Source organism: Erythrolamprus reginae, chromosome 3 (assembly GCF_031021105.1).
Source record: "Erythrolamprus reginae isolate rEryReg1 chromosome 3, rEryReg1.hap1, whole genome shotgun sequence".
NCBI lineage: Eukaryota > Metazoa > Chordata > Lepidosauria > Squamata > Dipsadidae > Erythrolamprus > Erythrolamprus reginae.
In genome coordinates this window covers 227,785,038-227,804,375 of record NC_091952.1, presented here as the reverse complement: position 1 = coordinate 227,804,375, position 19,338 = coordinate 227,785,038, and the positions used below count along the sequence as shown (strand labels likewise).

General features: G+C 43.4%; 1 protein-coding gene across 3 annotated transcripts in view; it reads right to left on the bottom strand.

The window, feature by feature from the left end:
- CPQ (carboxypeptidase Q) overlaps window positions 1–19,338 on the bottom strand; it is a 248,405-nt gene that overhangs the window by 76,540 nt on the left and 152,527 nt on the right. For all 3 annotated transcript variants that reach the window (XM_070749227.1, XM_070749226.1, XM_070749228.1), the window contains exon 5: window positions 3,146–3,257. In XM_070749227.1, coding sequence (XP_070605328.1) covers window positions 3,146–3,257 — 112 coding nt within the window. The remainder of the gene's footprint in view (window positions 1–3,145; window positions 3,258–19,338) is intronic.

Genomic DNA, 19,338 nt, shown 5'->3' with positions numbered 1-19,338 from the left:
CTGTCTGTTTATTTCTCGCCTGTCTATTTATCTAACTATCAGAACAAACCAGGAGACAGATTCCTTTCCCCATTCTACAGAATGTATTTCTATGGAATTGGTGCATAAACAATGCTTTTTCAAATACTGAAATTTTTTTAACTTCTTCAACCAATGTCAGCATCTGTGGAGCCTGCCATATATCTTTAGATTAGATTAGATTTATTGGATTTATATGCCGCCCCTCTCCGCAGACTCGGGGCGGCTCACAACACGTTTCGGCCTCCAGGAAGGACGTCTTCATGACGTCAAAGCTCCACCCATGGAATTCCCTATTGGGATTCCCCACCTCCTTTCCAGCCTCCAGATCGGCTGAAAACACCGCCACCGATCGCAAAAACGGTGCTCTGCCCGGCGGCGGTGCCCGGCTGTAACCTTCTGAAAAAGCCGGGCGCTTCTCGGTGGCCTCCGCAACCCGAACTTCCGGGTTCAGCGTTTGGGAGAACGCCGAGAAGCTCCCCGGCTGTTTCAGAAGGTGACAGCCGGGCGGCGGCGCTTCTCGGCGGCCTCCCGAACCCGAACCTGAAAAGTTCGGGTTCAGGTTCAGGTTTGGGAGAACACCGAGAAGCCCCCTGGCTGTTTTAAAAGGTGACAGCCGGGCGGCGGCGCCCAGCAGAGCACCATTTTGTGATCTGCGGTGGGTTCGTAAGTCGAAAAAAGTTCGTAAGAAGAGGCAAAAAATTTCCGAACCCTGGGTTTGGATCACGAGGGGTTCGTATCATGAGGGGTTCGTATCACGAGGTACCACTGTATTACAACTCATTCTTGTATGCTAGCAAAATTTTGTTAATACATAATTATCCTTAATATCAGTCACTGCATCAGTGACTCTGACATTTAACAAATTATTAATTTGGCCATGGTTTTGAAGCCACATGATATATTATGCCTATTAAAAACAAGAAATGTTTAGTTCAAATGTAGATTTTTAGGAATTTTGAGCTATTAATGGTATTTATTTGTAGGTACTTTGATTTTAAACGCCCATTCTTCAACAGTTGTAGTAAATACTGTATTTCTAACATTGTTATTAGTGAAAAATTAATGAAAGGGCACTATAATCTTGTTGGATAAATATTTCTAGGCTGATTGGAGGAAAAATGGGAGGGAGAGAATGTAAAAACTAAAATGTTTAACAAATTTAATTATATTCTTATATTATAAAAAGCTACTTTTTTCTATTTGGCTAGTGACTGAATTCATATGTCAGGCTTCATCAAGGATTCATATTTAATGCTCTAGGCATATCCAGATTCATATACCAGCAGTCATATTTCATTTTGAGTGGCCAATTAGGTATCCCCTGAGCTTTGAACTAAAAGAAATTGGGACCTGAATATAGTTCCATTCATTTTGTTCATTCACTGAAATAGTCTCCTGTTTATAGTATAATTCTAACTCGGGCTATTCATTCTGTTGAGAATTTTGTGAAAGAACTCCAAAGATTTCTTTCCTTAATTGTTATTTAACCACAGCAGTTTCTGTGACCGTATTTGTAATAATTGTATTTTAATACTTGTGACAACATTTTGTTTCCAGACTCCCCCCTCCCTTGCACTGCAGTAATTCACTACCAAACAATAGCAATAAAGATAACAGTAAAAGTCAGTGGTGGGTGGTAAATTATTTTGTTATGTGCTCATGCGCAAAAGATTTCTGCACATATGCATAAGCATCCTGGGCAGGGGGACGGTGCCCCCTGCTACCGCCGCTACCAGTTCTAAGAACCAGTCTGAACCAGGAGCAACCCACCGCTGATAAAGGTTGCCACACACATGCATGCTACCCAAGTCTACGGAGAGGGGCGGCATACAAATCCAATAAATTATTATTAATTATTATTATTATTACCTGTTTTCGGCTCTAGGGGCAGTGCTCATCTCCGTTTCTAACCTGAAGAGCCAGCGCTATCTGAAGACGTCTCTGGGGTCATATGCAAGTAGAAAAATACTGGCTGGTATGACTAAACGCTGAAGGTGCATGGAGAGTTGTTACCTTCCCATCCAAGTGGTCCCTATTTTTCTACTTGCATTTTTACTTGTTTTCAAGCTGCAATGACAGAAGCTGGGACAAGTAACGGGAACTCACACCATTACTCAGGACTAGGGATTCAAACTCCTGAACTATCAATCTTTGAACGACAAGCTCACATCTTAGCCACTGAACCACTGCAGCCTTTAAACAATAGTCAGACAAGGAGTAACAGTTGGAAGCTATCCAGAGCCAGGTAAGGAACAACAGTTGGAAGCTGTCCAAGGAGAGATTCAACCTGGAAATAAGGAGGAACTTTCTGACTGTGAGAGCGATCAACCAGTGGAGCGGCTTGCCCGCAGAGGTGGTGAACGCTCCAACACTAGTGACCTTCAAGAAAAGACTGGATTGCTATTGGACTAGCATGATGTAGGGTCTCCTGCTCCAGCAGGGGGTTGGACTAGATGACCTGCAAGGTCCCTTACAACTCTAACAATAAATAAATAAATAATAGCTCTTCAGGGACACAAATGTTCACTTTTGGGGTGAAATCAGTAATATTAATAAAAATAATAATTTGCTATTCATTGTCTATTAGATCAGAAATAGTTTTCTAAATGTTATGGGCATTAAGTATTAGAGCTTTTATAATCTAACTCATAATATATGTTAAGTTGCTTATTGTACATAGCCTAATTTATCATCCAAAATTGTGCAGTTAAACTACTTTGAGAAAAGATAGGATGCCAACATGGCTGTTAGTCAGATCCATCTTTTACAAGCTGGTGTTACAAGCTGTTTTTATCATGGACCAGGCACTAAAAAAGAAAAAAAAAGATTACAAACAAATGGGATATGGCTCTTAAATTATTTCAAAAAATAAATTGTATTACTGTCAGAACTATTTTTATTAGGACTTTCAATATTCACAGATGCTTTGGATTTTCCTAAATCACAAATTGAACAAATAAGAAATGCTTCCTATATCTGAAAATTAAAAACAGTTCCTAAAGAAATAGCTACTCCAGAAGGAAACTCTGGAAAAATGTATTACAAGAAATAAAGTTAATGAAAACTAAGAAGCAAGATAATGCCATAAATGTTATAGCGCTATACTATTTATATACATACTTACCAAGATCCTTAATGAGTGATAATGCTTCCCATGATATAAATGCTCCTCCACCATCATCCATTGCTCCCTGACCCACATCCCAGCTGTCCAGGTGTCCGCTAATTAGTACAACCTAATAAAATAAAAAATATTTATCTGAAAAGCTGAATTAGACAGTTCATTCCAAAGATAACTATATAGGCTTATTCTTTCACTAAATGTAATTCCAATAATGTGAACCACAATTACATCAACACCATGATAATGTAATTGGAATGTGCATTGTGACCATCATTTTATTCTAAAGGGAAATTATGAAAAAGAAAGACTTCAAGTGCAAAAGGATATCCATTAACTTGTTACTACTTTTAATAATAAAGGCTTGGCTCTACAGGTTTGGCTGAGCTAATTGGTATATATTATGAAGGTCACTAACAAGAACAGCTTAGTTATATACATTCATTACGATTGCCTTTATGACTGTGCATGTTTTTATGTATTCTTTTGAATTATTTTTTCTGGATGTTTGTCTTTTGTGTATTGTTCATAGTCACAGGATTTGAATTGGGCAACCATGCAAAACTCATAAGTAGTTCCTAGATATTTGACTTGGTTTGGTCTGTTATGATAGGCCTTAGATTCTGATATAGACTCAAGACATGGCAAGGTTAAATAAGAATATTTATTTCATATCAAGATGGAGCCACCTAAAACAACTGACTTTCCACAGTCACATGAAAGAGCAATCAAAGTTTTCATTCCAGCGCTTCTTTGTCTAACTTCCTTCCCAACAGACTTTTTGCCCTGTGTGGTTTGATCCTGAAATGGACACCTATCAGATTTTTGTTTGAAAAAAAACCTTGGCATTTCTTTTTTGAAAAAAATCTGGCTCTCAGTTTTTACAAATTTGACATTCTGAATGAAAGTCATGGATGATAAAAAGAAGATAACTGGCATGGAAATTTGCTCATTTATAAAAAGGCAAATGCAATGGCGTTTCTGATTTCTAGGGATCGGTTTGGCTGCTTGTGTGAATGGAGCCAAACGTCAGGCTTCCACTTTCTACACTGTCACTATCTCATTCTCTCTATGGGGCAGAAATATGGAATCAGCTTCAGGCAGGTTCTTCGTTAGCACCTTTATTTTTCCCTTGTTTTTCTGTGAGCTGTTTGTTATGAGTAATATTTTATTTGGGAGGGGGGGTTGCTTTGAAAGAAAGGAAGGAAGGAAGGAAAGAGAAAGGAAGGAAGAAAGGAAGGAAGGGAAGAGATAAAGAAAGAGTGAGGGAAGAGAGAAAGAGTGAGGAAACAGAGAAAGAAAGAAAGAGAAAGAGAGAAAACGGGGAGAGAGGGAGGGCCACAAACCTGGCTGGCACTAGACACAGCTTCAAAGTATGCTTGGAAACAGTACAGCAAAGGCTAGAAGGTAACTCAGAGGTCATCTAGACCAGTGTTTCCCAACCTTGGCTACTTGAAGATATCTGGACTTCAACTCCCAGAATTCCCCAGCCAGCTGGCTGGGGAATTCTGGGAGTTGAAGTCCAAATATCTTCAAGTGGCCAAGGTTGGGAAACAGTGATCTAGACCAACCCCTACTCCCTAGCAAAATGGACTGCTAAAATGGCTGCACCCACCCAGTCACATAAGAACCTGGCCACGCCCACCAGTCACGTGACCATGAACACCTGAAGCCACACCCACCTGACCTCCAAGCCACACCCACAAAATAAGCCATACCCACAGAGCCAGTAGGGGGGGATTACATTTCATCCCTGCTAAGGATGACACAAACTGAGGGCCTGTTTTTGCAGGACAACCTAGAGACTTGGATGATACTGCTGGAAAGAGTTAATTTACTTCCAGATAAATTAACTTTAACTCAACCAAGATTATAGCATTTCAGCATTTCATAACAACCTACTCACCTATTCAACACTAAGTAATGAGGGGGGGGGATCAAAGCAATAACTGCTATGTATATAATCTGGCACAAGTGTAAATTGCTTGAGTTGTTTCATCAAACACAGATGTCAGAAAATGCTCGTAGGTCTTGCAATGAATTATAGGTTAGTTTATAAATGAATAGAAAACAAACTATATTTAAATGAGGAGCAATGTCTTCTTAGCAACGGTGAAAGATTGCCCTACTAACACAGCATGATGTTCCCTGGCAACCAAAGTGACATAAGTATTGCCTGATAGAGAATTATTATTATTTTGTTTCTAGGAAAGGAGTCACACTACCTCAGTAGGCAATTTAGAATCAGAAAGCGGTGTGATCTGCTGTGGGATTAGACATGTGTGGCTACAGATTTCAAAATGTTGTTTCCAACATAGGAACAGTTCCAGCAGATTGAGAAACAGAACAGAATTCTTGATTGGCCAAGCGGGATTAGACACACAAGGAATTTGTCTCATATGCTCTCAGTGTACATAAAAGAAAATATACATTTGTCAAGAATCATAAGGTACAACCAGGGGCAGGGCCACCATTCCCAGCCCTACAGGAACGGGCCGGGAGTGTGCGTGCCCCTGCATGGGATTCATGAATCTCACATGAGGACTTGTGTGTGTGAGATTTATCAGCTCCTGCCTGTTTTGGTTTCTGGTAGAAGTTCAGTAATTACAAATAACTCTCATTAAATGCATCATTTCATGAATAAAGCAACTCCGTTTATTTCTCTGCTCTCCTGTATTTTCAACACATTCCAGATATCCCTAGGTCCGTTATATCTCTCTTCCGCATTTCTCACATTCCTTTTCCTGCTTCACTGAGACAAGATTTATTTCCGAACTACATAGCTTTAAAAAAGACAGCAGAACTGACTAAATACAATACAAAATACTTTAGCGTGGCGAAAACACCTCCATATTTCCTTTCAGCAATGTTGAAACTCCACCCTTCTTCTCCACTAGCCCCCTGACGTGCCAAATACCTCACTACAATATTTAACCCAATCCTCTCCTTAATATCTTCTTTCAGACCTTTGCTCTCTACGTTTATGAATTCTTCTGAATTTAGGATTAATCCAGCGTGCGTCGGATTCTCCCTCACTAGATCCTGAACTCATAGCCCCATCCTGTGGCTGGCCTCCCACCTGTTCTACTACCTGTAACCCCGGGCCCCCCACTACTTCATAAACACTATCTGAATCTGAATCCTCAATATCTTCATCATCCTCCAACTGATCAAGAGTATGTACAACACCGCCCGGCCGCTCTGCCATGCTGCCACCCACCGCCTTTTGCCCTATTTGCCGCCGCTCACCACCCGCGCCTCTTGTGACAGCTCCCCACTCTGCCACGCCACCGCCTTTTGCCCAGCTCACCGTCGTTCGACCTCCGTGTACCTCTTGTGCCAGCTCCCCCCACCGCCCACTCTGCCAAGCTAACGCCGGCCACCTTTTCACCCACTCACCGCTGTTTGCCCCCTGCACCTCTCGCACCAGCTCCCCCGACCACTCTGCCACCCGCAATGCCACGAGCAGCCTGCCCGGCCCTTACCTTGCTCCGGCACATGACCTCCTGTAGTGGTGCTGAGAGCATGGCGTGGGGAGCAGGCTTTGTGGTCCCAAGCTCCAGCCACGCAGCCTGCTCTGTGCTCTCCTGTGCCGCAGGCATCTCTCTCCTATGGCGCGAGAGAGCAGGCGTGTGGCCGGAGCTTGGGCAGGCCACTTTTGCCAGCTGCCTCTCTAGGTGCTGCAGTGAGACTCCAGCTGCTGCGCATGTGCAGCAGCCAAAATCTCGCACGCGGTCCTCCTTCCAGCAGCAAAAATTGCCGGTTTCTTTGCTTCCGCGGTTTTTTTAGGGTAGGAGTTGAAACAGTTTGTGTCCAGGATGCAAGGGGTCAGTAAATATTTTCACAGCCCTCTTTTTGATTCATACAGGTCAAAAGAGGAAAAAGCTGCATTTTCAGGTTGTCATTCAAGCAGCAACCCTCTCTGTTTTGATTGGCAATCCCGCTAGAGTATTGTTTTGCAATCTTGGTAGGTTTTTGATGTGTAGATTGCAACTTCCAGAATTCTCCAGCCAACCTGGAGTCAGAGTCCATATATCTGGAAGCTGCCAAGGTTGAGAAATACTTATCTAAGTATAATGGTCTCCATGTGTTACATAGGGACCTGTGTGGTAGTAATTTGCATAGCCACCGCTGATTGGCTAATCTAGCAGCAGGAGAATTAAATTCCTGTCAGTGGCTAGTAAGCTTCAGGGAAGCCTTAACAGAGCCTTCCCTGCAGCCTGCTGGCAGTCCGTATTAGTTCTAACCAGTGATAGGCTGCTGTCCCAAGGGGGGTGGGGACTCAGTGGAGGTAATAAGTTTATGCACTATTTATTGAATACTTAATAGTTTTATTGCCCTTCCTTCTCTAGTATCTTAGTATGATCTTTAATTACTTTTAAAATAGGAAATAATTAAATAATATGTTTTTGCCCACTAACACTTTAATCATTTTAATCATTATCTAGAACTGAACTTTTATAGCAATTAAAGAAAATTGAACTACTTGCCTAATCTGTTATCATACTGAACCTTGTGGGTTCAATACAAAACCTTAAAATGTTACTGTGCTCCTTAACAAATAATGCTGTCTATCATTTGTCCTTTTTGTGGCTATTCAAATAATGTGACTTAATCAACTGAAAAACTTACTCAACCTATTTGAAAACTTATCTTGGCTGGCAAGCCGCTCCCACCCAGTCACACGACCTTTAAGCCATACCCTGTCACATGATCGTCAAACCCCTCCCACCTGGTTACATGGCCGGCAAGCCACTCCTACCTGGTCACATGGCTGGCAAGCCACACCCACACAATAAGCCATGCCTACAGTGTGGTAGTAAACATTTTTGCAGCCTTTCACTTGTTCTAGCAATAGTCAATAAAGGTACTGAACTGTTTCTGTGACTTGCCTCTCCTTTTACGTGTGAATCTAACAGCATGTTCCATGCTGAAGCAAATCAACAGTCATTCAACAATGAGTAAAACAATAGTAGCATTCCATATAAGTGTTCCTATTAGTTAGTTTTCCAGATTTTCCATTACCTGAGAGAGGTTATTTTATTGTCTCATGACTTTTCTATCAATGAGCCACTTTGTGGCGCTGAGGACTCTGTAAAAGCTTTTAAGGAACACAATTAGATATATCAGTAACTGTTCTGTCAAGCTCTCTGGCAGAATCCTCACGAAAATTCACAGATACAAATTTCAGACACACACACATTTGAAAATTCAAAACAGTGTTCTTTATACCAAAAATGCAAATAAACTAAGCCCTCTTTTTGTATAGCAAAGAGCACTCGTCTCCAGACAAACTGGTAATTTGTACAAGTCCCTTATCAATTCTGTGATACTTAGCTTGCAGCTGTGACGCAATTCACAGTTCTTCTTTCACAAAGTGAAACACACTTTGCTCTGGTTTAGTTTCAAAACGGGGGAAAATCAGCACACAAAGGTCGAAGTCAGCAAGGCAGTCATGAAACACAACAATCAGATAATCCTCCACAATGGCCAAACCCACAGGCTGCTATTTATAGCAGCCTCACTAATTACCACAGCCCCACCCAACCACAGGTGGCCTCATTTTCTTTGATAATAATCTCTCAGTTGTTGTTGCTGCCTATGCATCGCTCTCCGCATGCGTGGCTGTATCATTAACTCTTGTTCCGAATCCAAGGAGGAGCTAGATAATGGATCTCCTTGTGAGCTGTCTGCCACACTCTCCTCCTCCCTGTCACTCATGTCTTCTTGGTCAGAGGAGCCTTCATCACCAGATTCCACCGGGAGCAAAACAGGCCTGCGGCATGTGGATGTCCTTGGGGCAGGAGCTGGGCGAGAGCTAACCACAACAGCAACAAGTACAGCAGGGTAAGCACATAAACTTTGCGCATTTCCCCCCCCAGCTATCACGGAGTTTTGTCTTCGAAGAACTCCAGAGAAGCCAGAAATATATATTTATTTCCTTACTTCTTTATTATTTCTTGCCATTCCAATATCTTTTCTGAGCAGATACATAATGTATTCCACAGTATTATGGATCCACAAAGGAGAAGTTTTAAAGCCGCGATTCTGAGACTGAAATTCTAAACACTTCAGCAGAGAAGGATCTCAGGCATTTCTTTGCCTGACATCAAAGATAAGAGTCTGGCAGTTGAGTGAGATTTTTCATAGCACCTTTTACAAGCAGGCATGGAAATGAGATGAGTATTTTTTTTTTTAAATAGCTATCAATTTGGAGAACATTTTACAGAACCCGACAGGCAGTTACAGGAAGAAGGATTAATTTAGATATGGCTGATCAAATCAACAGGGATTTGAGATAATGCAACAGCAGAAGAACTAACACCACGGAATTCAGCCAGAAAGTTAATATCTCTGAGCTTCGGTTTAAGTGATTTTCCCATGTCTTCAAAGATGCCTTCCTGAATAGTGCAAGGGAACCAATATTCAATTCAATTCAATTTATTAGATTTGTATGCCGCCCCTCTCCGAAGACTCGGGGCGGCTCACAACAATAATAAAAACAATATTCCAGCGAAAACAAATCTAATATTAAAAAGCACATAAAACCCTATCATATTTAAAAAAGCAAACAACATATACATACCCAAACATAGATATATTAAAAAAAAAGCCTGGGGGAAAGGTGTCTCAACTCCCCCATGCCTGGCGGTATAGATGGGTCTTGAGTAATTTACGAAAGACAAGGAGTGTGGGGGCAGTTCTAATCTCCGGGAGGAGTTGATTCCAGAGGGCCGGAGCTGCCATAGAGAAGGCTCTTCCCGTGGGGCCCGCCAAATGACATTGTTTGGTCGACGGGACCCGGAGAAGGGCAACTCTGTGGGACCTTATCGGTCGCTGGGATTCATCCAAATCCCTGCAATAATATGTAGCCCGACATTATTCAAGCTCCAAACGTCAACCAATATGTGTCCCGGGATGATGTGGCCAGATCCAATCTGGGTCAGTCAACAGGATCAGAGATTTTGTCTTCCGAGCTCACAGAAATAAAATTCAAAACTCCTCTTCTCACAACAAAATACCTTACTCCGCCAGACTTGAAATTCTTGGTTTAGATAACTTACAACTCTGTCATCTCCGTTCCGACTTAATTATAGTTCATAAAATCATATACCAAAATGTCCTACCTGTTAACGAACACTTGTAAGAGCTTTTATTAAGACTTACAAAGTGGCGCTCAAGGCGGCAAGATGCGCGTACCATGCCGCCTTGATTGCATCAGCGGAATCCCGCCCGGCCGCTCTGTTTAGGGTGACCCGCTCCCTTCTTAACCAGGGGGGAGTTGGGGAGCCCTTGCAGAGCAGTGCCGAGAATTTTAACATGTTTTTCGCTGATAAAGTCGCTCAGATCCGGGCCGATCTCGACTCCAATTGTAAAACAGGGTCGACTGACAATGAGTCAGTCGAGGTGACTGGGGCACGTACTTGTCCACCTGTCTGGGAAGAGTTTGATCTGGTGACACCTGATGAAGTGGACAAGGCCATTGGAGCTGTGAGTTCCGCCACCTGTTTACTGGATCCGTGTCCCTCCTGGTTGGTCTCGGCCAGCAGGGAGGTGACACGGAGCTGGGCCCAGGAGATTACCAACACTTCCTTGGGGAGGGGAGTCTTTCCAACCCTCTATAAAGAAGCACTTGTGCGCCCCCTCCTCTAGAAGACTTCCCTGAACCCAGCCGTACTTAATAACTATCGTCCAGTCTCCAACCTTCCCTTTATGGGGAAGGTTGTTGAGAAGGTGGTGGCACTCCAGCTCCAACGGTCCTTGGAAGAAGCCAATTATCTAGGTCCCCAGCAGTCGGGTTTCAGGCCCGGTTACAGCACAGAAACTGTTTTGGTCGCGTTGATGGATGATCTCTGGCGGGCCCGGGACAGGGGTTTATCCTCTGTCCTGGTGCTCCTTGACCTCTCAGCGGCTTTCGATACCATCGACCATGGTATCCTTCTGCACCGGCTGGAGGGGTTGGGGGTGGGAGGCACTGTTTTCCAGTGGATCTCCTCCTACCTCTCTGGCCGGTTGCAGTCGGTGTTAGTGGGGGGTCAGAGGTCGGCTCCGAGGGCTCTCCCTTGTGGGGTGCCTCAGGGGTCGGTCCTCTCCCCCCTGCTATTTAATATCTACATGAAACCGCTGGGTGAGATCATCCAAGGACATGGGGTGAGGTATCATCAATATGCTGATGATACCCAGCTTTACATCTGCACCCCATGTCCAGTCAACGAAGTGGTGGAAGTGATGTGCCGGTGCCTGGAGGCTGTTGGGGCCTGGATGGGTGCCAACAGACTCAAACTCAACCCGGATAAGACGGAGTGGCTGTGGATTTTGCCTCCCAAGGACAATTCCATCTGTCCGTCCATTACCCTGGGGGGGAATTATTGACCCCCTCAGAGAGGGTCCGCAACTTGGGCATCCTCCTCGATCCACAGCTCACATTAGAGAACCATCTTTCAGCTGTGGCGAGGGGGGCGTTTGCCCAGGTTCGCCTGGTGCACCAGTTGCGGCCCTATCTGGACCGGGACTCATTGTTCACAGTCACTCATGCCCTCATCACCTCGAGGTTTGACTAATGTAATGCTCTCTATATGGGGCTACCTCTGAAAAGTGTTCGGAAACTTCAGATCGTGCAGAATGCAGCTGCGAGAGCAGTCATGGGCTTACCTAGGTATGCCCATGTTTCACCATCACTCCGCAGTCTGCATTGACTGCCGATCAATTTCCGGTCACAATTCAAAGTGTTGGTTATGACCTATAAAGCCCTTCATGGCATTGGACCAGAATATCTCCGAGACCGCCTCCTGCCGCACGAATCCCAGCGACCGATTAGGTCCCACAGAGTGGGCCTTCTCCGGGTCCCGTCAACTAAACAATGTCGGTTGGCGGGCCCCAGGGGAAGAGCCTTCTCTGTGGCGGCACCAGCTCTCTGGAACCAACTCCCCCCAGAGATTAGAACTGCCCCTACTCTTCCTGCCTTCCGTAAACTCCTTAAAACCCACCTTTGCCGTCAGGCATGGGGGAATTGAAACACCTCCCCCGGGCATGTTAAATTTTATGCATGGTATGCTTGTGGGTGTGTCTGTTAGTATATGGGGTTCTTTTAAATCTTTAAATATTTTAAATTTATTTGGATTATTTATGATTTGTTCTATCTTGTTGTGAGCCACCCCGAGTCTTTGGAGAGGGGCGGCATACAAATCTAAATAATAAATAAATAAATAAATACTGCACCTTCAACCACAACAACACACAAGCATGAAATCGATTTAAACTAAACGTCAACCGCTCCAAACTTGACTGCAAAAAGTATGATTTCAGCAATAGAGTAATCAACGCCTGGAATGCACTACATGATTCTGTGGTTTCTACTCCTAATCCCAAAACCTTTAGCCTTAGACTATCTACAATTGACCTCTCCCCATTTCTAAGAGGTCTGTAAGGGGCGTGCATAAGCACACCACTGTGCCTACCATCCCTGTCCTATTGTCTTATTTTGTTACTTTTTATCATTACTTAGCTAATGCTTTAATTGTACAAATTACCACTATAATTGTTTGACTAAATAGATAGATAGATAGATAGATAGATAGATAGATAGATAGATAGACAGACAGACAGACAGACAGACAGACAGACAGACAGACAGACAGACAGACAGATAGATATTGGTAGATTAGAAAAATTGGGTGAATAGCAATAGCATTTAGATTTATATACCGCTTCACAGTGCTTTTCAGCTCTCTCTAAATAATATAATGTTGCCCCCAACAATCTGGGTCCTCATTTTACCAACCTTGGAGGGATGGAAGGCTGAATCAACTTGAGCCTACTGAGATTTGATCTGCCAAACTGCTGGCAACTGGTGATCAGCAAAAATTGCTTGTAGTACTGCACTCTAACCACTGCACCACCAAGGGTGAAAGTAGCAGAATGAAATGTAATAGTATTCTTCATTCAGAAATGTACACTTAAGAGTATGAACAACTTTGGACTTGAAGATATGAAATAGATTTTGCAATTAATAGAGTAGTTGACTGCAAAGTCTCCAATAAGATATGGCATAAAGAATAGCAAATGAAGGGATGCATAGTTTACAAATTATGGAAAGCTGTTCCATTTTATTCTGTTTTGGTAAGACCTCCCCCTCCCAATAGCTTGCCCTAACACTTTGTACTACTACTTTTCCCCTACCGATTCTGTGTACATGGCTTATTTTGTGGGTGTGGCTTGGAGGTCAGGTGGGCGTGGCTTCATGTGCATGATCATGTGACTGGGTGGATGTGGCCAGGTTGTCATGTAATTGGGTGGGTGTGGCCAATTTGGCAGTCCATTTTGCCAGGAAGCAGGGGGGTTGACTAGATGACCTCTGGGATCCCCTTCCAGCCTTTGCTGTGCTGTTTCAAAGCATCCTCTGAACCTGTGTCTAGTGCCTGCCAGGTTTGTGGTCCTCCCTCCCTCCCTTTCTCTTTCTTTCTCTCCTTCTTCCTTGGGAAGCAACCCCTCCCCGAAATAAAATATTACTCATAATAAAGGCTCACAGAAAAACAAAGAAAAATCAAGCTGCTAGCAAAGAACCTGCCTGAAGCTCATTCCACATTCGTGCCCGATAGAGATAATGTCAGTAGAGAAAGTAGAAGCCTGATGTTTGGCTCCATTCACACAAGCAGCCAAACAGATCACTGGAAAACCCATTCAAGATGGCCTATTTTGAAATATTCCCATGGTAAGATGTGGAAGCTCACAAAACACAGTAGTAGAATCAGAATACCCAGCCCGACACTCAATACCTGTCACAGGATGAAAGTCATTTAGCCGCAATGGGAATTACCCAAACCCTTTTAGAAGCACAGCGCCCAAAAACTTCAAAAACATGGAACTACTGTATATAAGAATCCTTCCTTTTATCCCCTTCAAATGTCACTTCGCTTCTGTAATTAAAAACTTCCTTCCCAGCAGCTTCCGAAGGGTTTTCAATTTAAAGCTGGAGTTTCCAAAGTTTGCAACATTAAGATTTTTGGACTTCAACTCCCAGAATTCCTCAGGCAGCCAAGAGGCTAAGTTTGGAGATTCCCGATTTAAAGCGACAGCAATTGTTTTTCTTCTTTGCCAAGCAATCTCCTGGCTGGAAAGTGAGTATTGATTTTTTCCTTCTAACACCTTATTCTTCCTTCCTCTTTATTTCTCCCTTTCTTTCCCACCTACATCCCCACCCTGGTTTCTTTCTTTATTTTTTCAGGGGAAATGGCAGGGGGAAAAGGCTTTAAGAAGTTTTTTTTTAAAAACCAGAAAGTGATGATGTTGGGGCGAGGGCGCAGATCCACCAGTTCTCTGAACCGGTCTCTGCAACCGCTATCTATTCACCCATGTTAGGCTAAGCAATCATGGGTGATATTTCATTGTAGTACCCTATAAGGTGAAATGTAAGACTGTATTACCATGTAAGGTAAAAGTAGAATGAAAGCATGCTAATGCTGAGTCATTGGGTGTGAACTGCAATGTGATTGGGCCAGAACATTATAATATGCAGATCAACCTCACCATTTCTTTGTTGGTCTTGTTGGGTTGGTCGCTTGCTGTTGATGGTGATGGCTGGAGCAGTTTGAGCGTGAGTTAGATATTGAGTAGAACTGAGATAGTGAAACGAAGAAACCTGGATAGGTTTAGTATCTACTAGAAACCTGAATTGGTTTTGTATCTGCTTGTAACCTGGATTGATTGAATATCTTCTTGTAAGTAAACTGAATGTAGCTGATGCAAAGTTCCTGTATATAGAAGACAGAAGATATTTTCCCTGAAGAGTAAACTACTGTTTTTATGCAAATGTGTCTTCATTCATTTATCTGGTTCATTAAATTGCCATAGTATATTCTGTTGTTTGTTTGTTCGATTTTTATGCCGCCCTTCTCCTTAGACTCAGGGTGGCTTACAACATGTTAGCAATAGCACTTTTTAACAGAGCCAGCATATTGCCCTCAGAATCCGGGTCCTCATTTTACCCACCTCGGAAGGATGGAAGGCTGAGTCAACCTTGAGCCGGTGATGAGATTTGAACCGCTGACCTACAGATCTACAGTCAGCTTCAGTGGCCTGCAGTACAGCACTCTACCTGCTGCGCCACCCCGGCTCTTTTCTATTCTATTCCGCATGCACGGAAACAAAAATATCACCCTTGGCGTGTCCTACACGAGATTTGCTTTCGGGCACATGCTCAGAAGCCAAATCTCATGCCCACACCTGCCTGCTGCCCGTTAGCATGCCCACACCCGCACCAGCCCTCAGGAGCATACCGCTAGGTAGGTGACGGGAAGTCCTTCCTTGCACCTTTGCATTATATTGATCCAATATAGTAACTAGATATCTAGTCCTCCTGCTAGTTACAATATTTAGTTACTCTGCTTATATATATCTGGACAGTACTAACCAGCCCGAACCAGGAGGATTTCACCCCTGATTCAGCCCCTGCACCATATGCATCCCATATAGTGAAGGAAACCCATCCATCTGAGTCACTGATTGTGAACTCATTTTATATTTGCACACACACGTCATAGCAGAATCTTGAACAGAATAGTTATATAGCACTGATGAAGTTACCTAGTTTGGTAATAAAATGTCTACAAGAAAACGATCTAGCTCAGAGAACATCAAGAACCTCAGTGTTCAACTCTGAGCTACAAATATTCACTTCTATTGGTACAGAAGACTATGTAGGGAGGGGGGAGAAATTGCTTTTGGAAAAGCAATGAAACATTCTATAAAGTGGACATACATATGTGAGTGGGAGGATGAAGAATCGCTTTGTTTAGCGCCCTTGTTTTTATTAAATGCAGCTTGTCTGGATGAGAAAACATCACATGACCAATTAGTGCTTGATAATCACCATAATGTTGACATTTAGAAAATTGAATTAGTCATTGTACATTTGCAATGTACCCAGCATTCAATTTCTATTTTGTTATGAAGTATGACATCTTTACTACTTATTCAAGGAGAATTGCTCAGATGTGCAATTGGAGTGCAATTATGTATCTTGAAAATAGTTTTAATCCCTGGACCCTCTTCTATGAGAGACATAAAATCATTGAATGGCACGGGGGGGGGGGCATTTAGACCACTGAATTCAATCCCTACACTGTATGCATCCTCTATTTACGAACTTAATTCATTCCGTGACCAGGTTCTTAAGTAGAAAGTTTTGTAAGAAAAAGCCATTGGGGAAACCACAGAGAGGTTGGAGGCCCTGTTTCCTCCTAGGAGATTCCTAGAGAGGCCCCATGGAGGCTTCTCTATGCCTTTTCTGGCCCTGTTTCCTCCCAGGAAATTCCTAGAGAGGCCCCGTGGAGGCTTCTCCATGCCTTTTCTGGCCCTGTTTCCTTGCAGGAGATTCCTAGAGAGGCCGCGCGGAAGCTTCTCCCTGCCTTTTCCGGTTACAGTTTCGGAGGCTCGGGTTTGTAAGTGGAAAATGGTTCTTGAGAAGAGGCAAAAAAATCTTGAACACCCAGTTCTTATCTAGAAAAGTTTGTAAGTAGAGGTGTTCTTAGGTAGAGGTACCACTGTATAGTGAAGGAACGCCAGCCATCTGAGTTATCGATTGCAATATTTTCAATATTATGAAGCATTGGGTTTGCAGGGAGGGGAAGAGAGTCCTCTTACATTGAATTTAGAAAGACAATTTGGCATAGTGGTTAAAACATTATGTTCCCTGGACAAAGGATAAAGAAGGGCAAGAAATACAAAATTTGTATACAGAGATTCTCCATATTATTTACAACACAGCCCCTATCCCCTGTGGGTATGTGTGGGTGGGTGTGCCTAGGGGCGGATTGCTCCTACCGCTGGTAACGGTACACTGTGCTCACAGCTTCAGGTGTCTTGCATGCACGCACATGTGTCTCATTGTGATTTTGCTTCTGCGCATGCACAGGAAGCAAAATCCCATGGGGGGATGCGCACATGAGATTTTGGCAATTTTTTTGCTTCCGCACATGCGCGCAAGTTTTAAAAATCACTGAAATCTCGCATGAGCTTACATCCCCTCCCGAGATTTTGCTTGCCATGCATGTGCAGAAAGAAGAACATGCTTGGATAAGCGCATGTGCATGCAAGACACCGAAAGCTGTGTGCCCAGCTCAGCTTTTGCTACTGATGCAGCATCCTTTACCGTTCCGGTAGGAGCCCACTACTTCAAATCAGTGCTAATTGCTGTCAACTACCTGGAGAGGCCCTTGTAGTTTTCTTGACTTCAGATTTCAGAAGTGGTTTGTTATTGTCTCCTTCCAGGGGCTGAGAGAGGTGACGGGCCCAAGGCCTCCCAGCTGACATGAGCTAAGGTTGGCACCGGACCAGGGTATCTACGAGACTGCCTCCTGCCTCACGAATCCCAGCAACCGGTTAGGTCCCACAGAGTGGGCCTTCTCCGGGTCCCATCAACAAAACAATGTCGTTCGGCGGGGCCCAGGGGAAGAGCCTTCTCTGTGGCGGCCCCAGTCCTCTGGAACCAACTCCCCCAGGAGATTAGAATTGCCCCCACCCTCCTTGCCTTTCGTAAGCTCCTTAAAACCCACCTCTGCCATCAGGCATGGGGGAACTGAGATATTCTTTCCCCCTAGGCCTTTACAATTTATGCATGGTATGCTTGTTTGTATGTATGTTTGGTTTTACAAATAAGGGTTTTTTAGCTGTTTTAGTATTGGATTTACATGCTGTTTTTATTACTGTTGTGAGCCGCCCCGAGTCTGCGGAGAGGGGCGGCATACAAATCCAATAAATACAAATACAAATACTAGAAATCATAGTCTTGTTTCTAGCCTGCTGCTTAACCACTGCACTAAACTGGCTTGCTATTATTGTTATTCTGCCGTCAGACTTCTATGTTTCTATGTTTCATTCTCTACAATGGCTAGCCAGCCCTTTTACCCATGGATGGTAATGAAGACGGAGGATCCAGCATAATGATTTCCCTTGCCTATAAAACTTACATGTTTTTTTAAAAAATGCCTTGAATAGTTAGACTTTATTTAATATTCTCACTATTTTTTAATCATCATTTTTGGAATTCATTTATCAGTGAATAGCATCTAATTAGTTGCATTTATCATTAATTGACTGCTAATTACCAGTTTGCACAAAATTCTCACAGGAAAAATATATTCCTCACAGCAATCCATAAATATAGTGGGACTATTATAACATCATTTATTTTAATATATTATTTTCTCCCTCCAGATAACTTCATCAAATGTGGAAGTGCTGAGAGAGATACATTAGACAAATTGAAAAATGGATTGGGTCAGTGGTAGTAAGGAATTCTTAACTGGTCTGCATATTTTTTCTAAGCTACTGAACCATATACGTACCTAGAGTGTGAGGCAATATTGTATAACAGCAGCAAAAATATTCTAGCAAAAGTGCTTTACAGTGATCCCTCATTTTTCGTGGGGGATGCGTTCCAAGACCACCCATGAAAAATGAATTTCCGCAAAGCAGAGGAAATATTTTTTTTATGTATTTAATGAGTATTTGGACTTTTAAAACCCTCCCTGTATTGATAACAACCCACCGCTGCTGATCACTGAGACTGGTAGCAGCTTTCCTGTAGTCGGGCAGCGGCGGACGATCTTCAGAGAGTTGAGAAACATCCACGAACTGGAGGACAGGACAAGCTGAGGCTCCCCCCGTGACGTGCGGGCTGAAGGAAGCCACTGCTGCAGTTCCCCCCTACGCACAAACCATCCCTGCCCCAGCGTTCTAAGCCATAAGCCCCCTTTGAAAAAACCCATGAAGTAGCGAATCCGTGAAAGATGAACCGCGAAGTAGCGAGGGATTACTGTATATCTTCTGACTAAAAATGTATTACAAAAATATTGTCTCAACCTTTTTGTATAGCTAATTTTTCTGCCAGTGTGTTAGTTAAAATACTTCTTTTAACTGTGCTATTGCTTTTATGTTAGAAAAGGTATACTTTATTGTCAAAAGGAAAAGAGCAGGAATAATAGTAGGTAATGTTGGGCGAATCCAACGAAGTTTGGGTTCGGCAGCCAAATTTTTAAAAAAGTTCAGGTTCGGCACCCGAACCCGAACTTTTGCCGAACCTCCGGGTTCGGCGTTCGGGAGACTGCCGAGAAGAGCCCCGGCTGTTTCTGAAGGTGACAGCTGGGTGGCGGTGCTTCCCAAAACAGCCGGGGAGCTGTCGGCCAATCGGGAGGTGC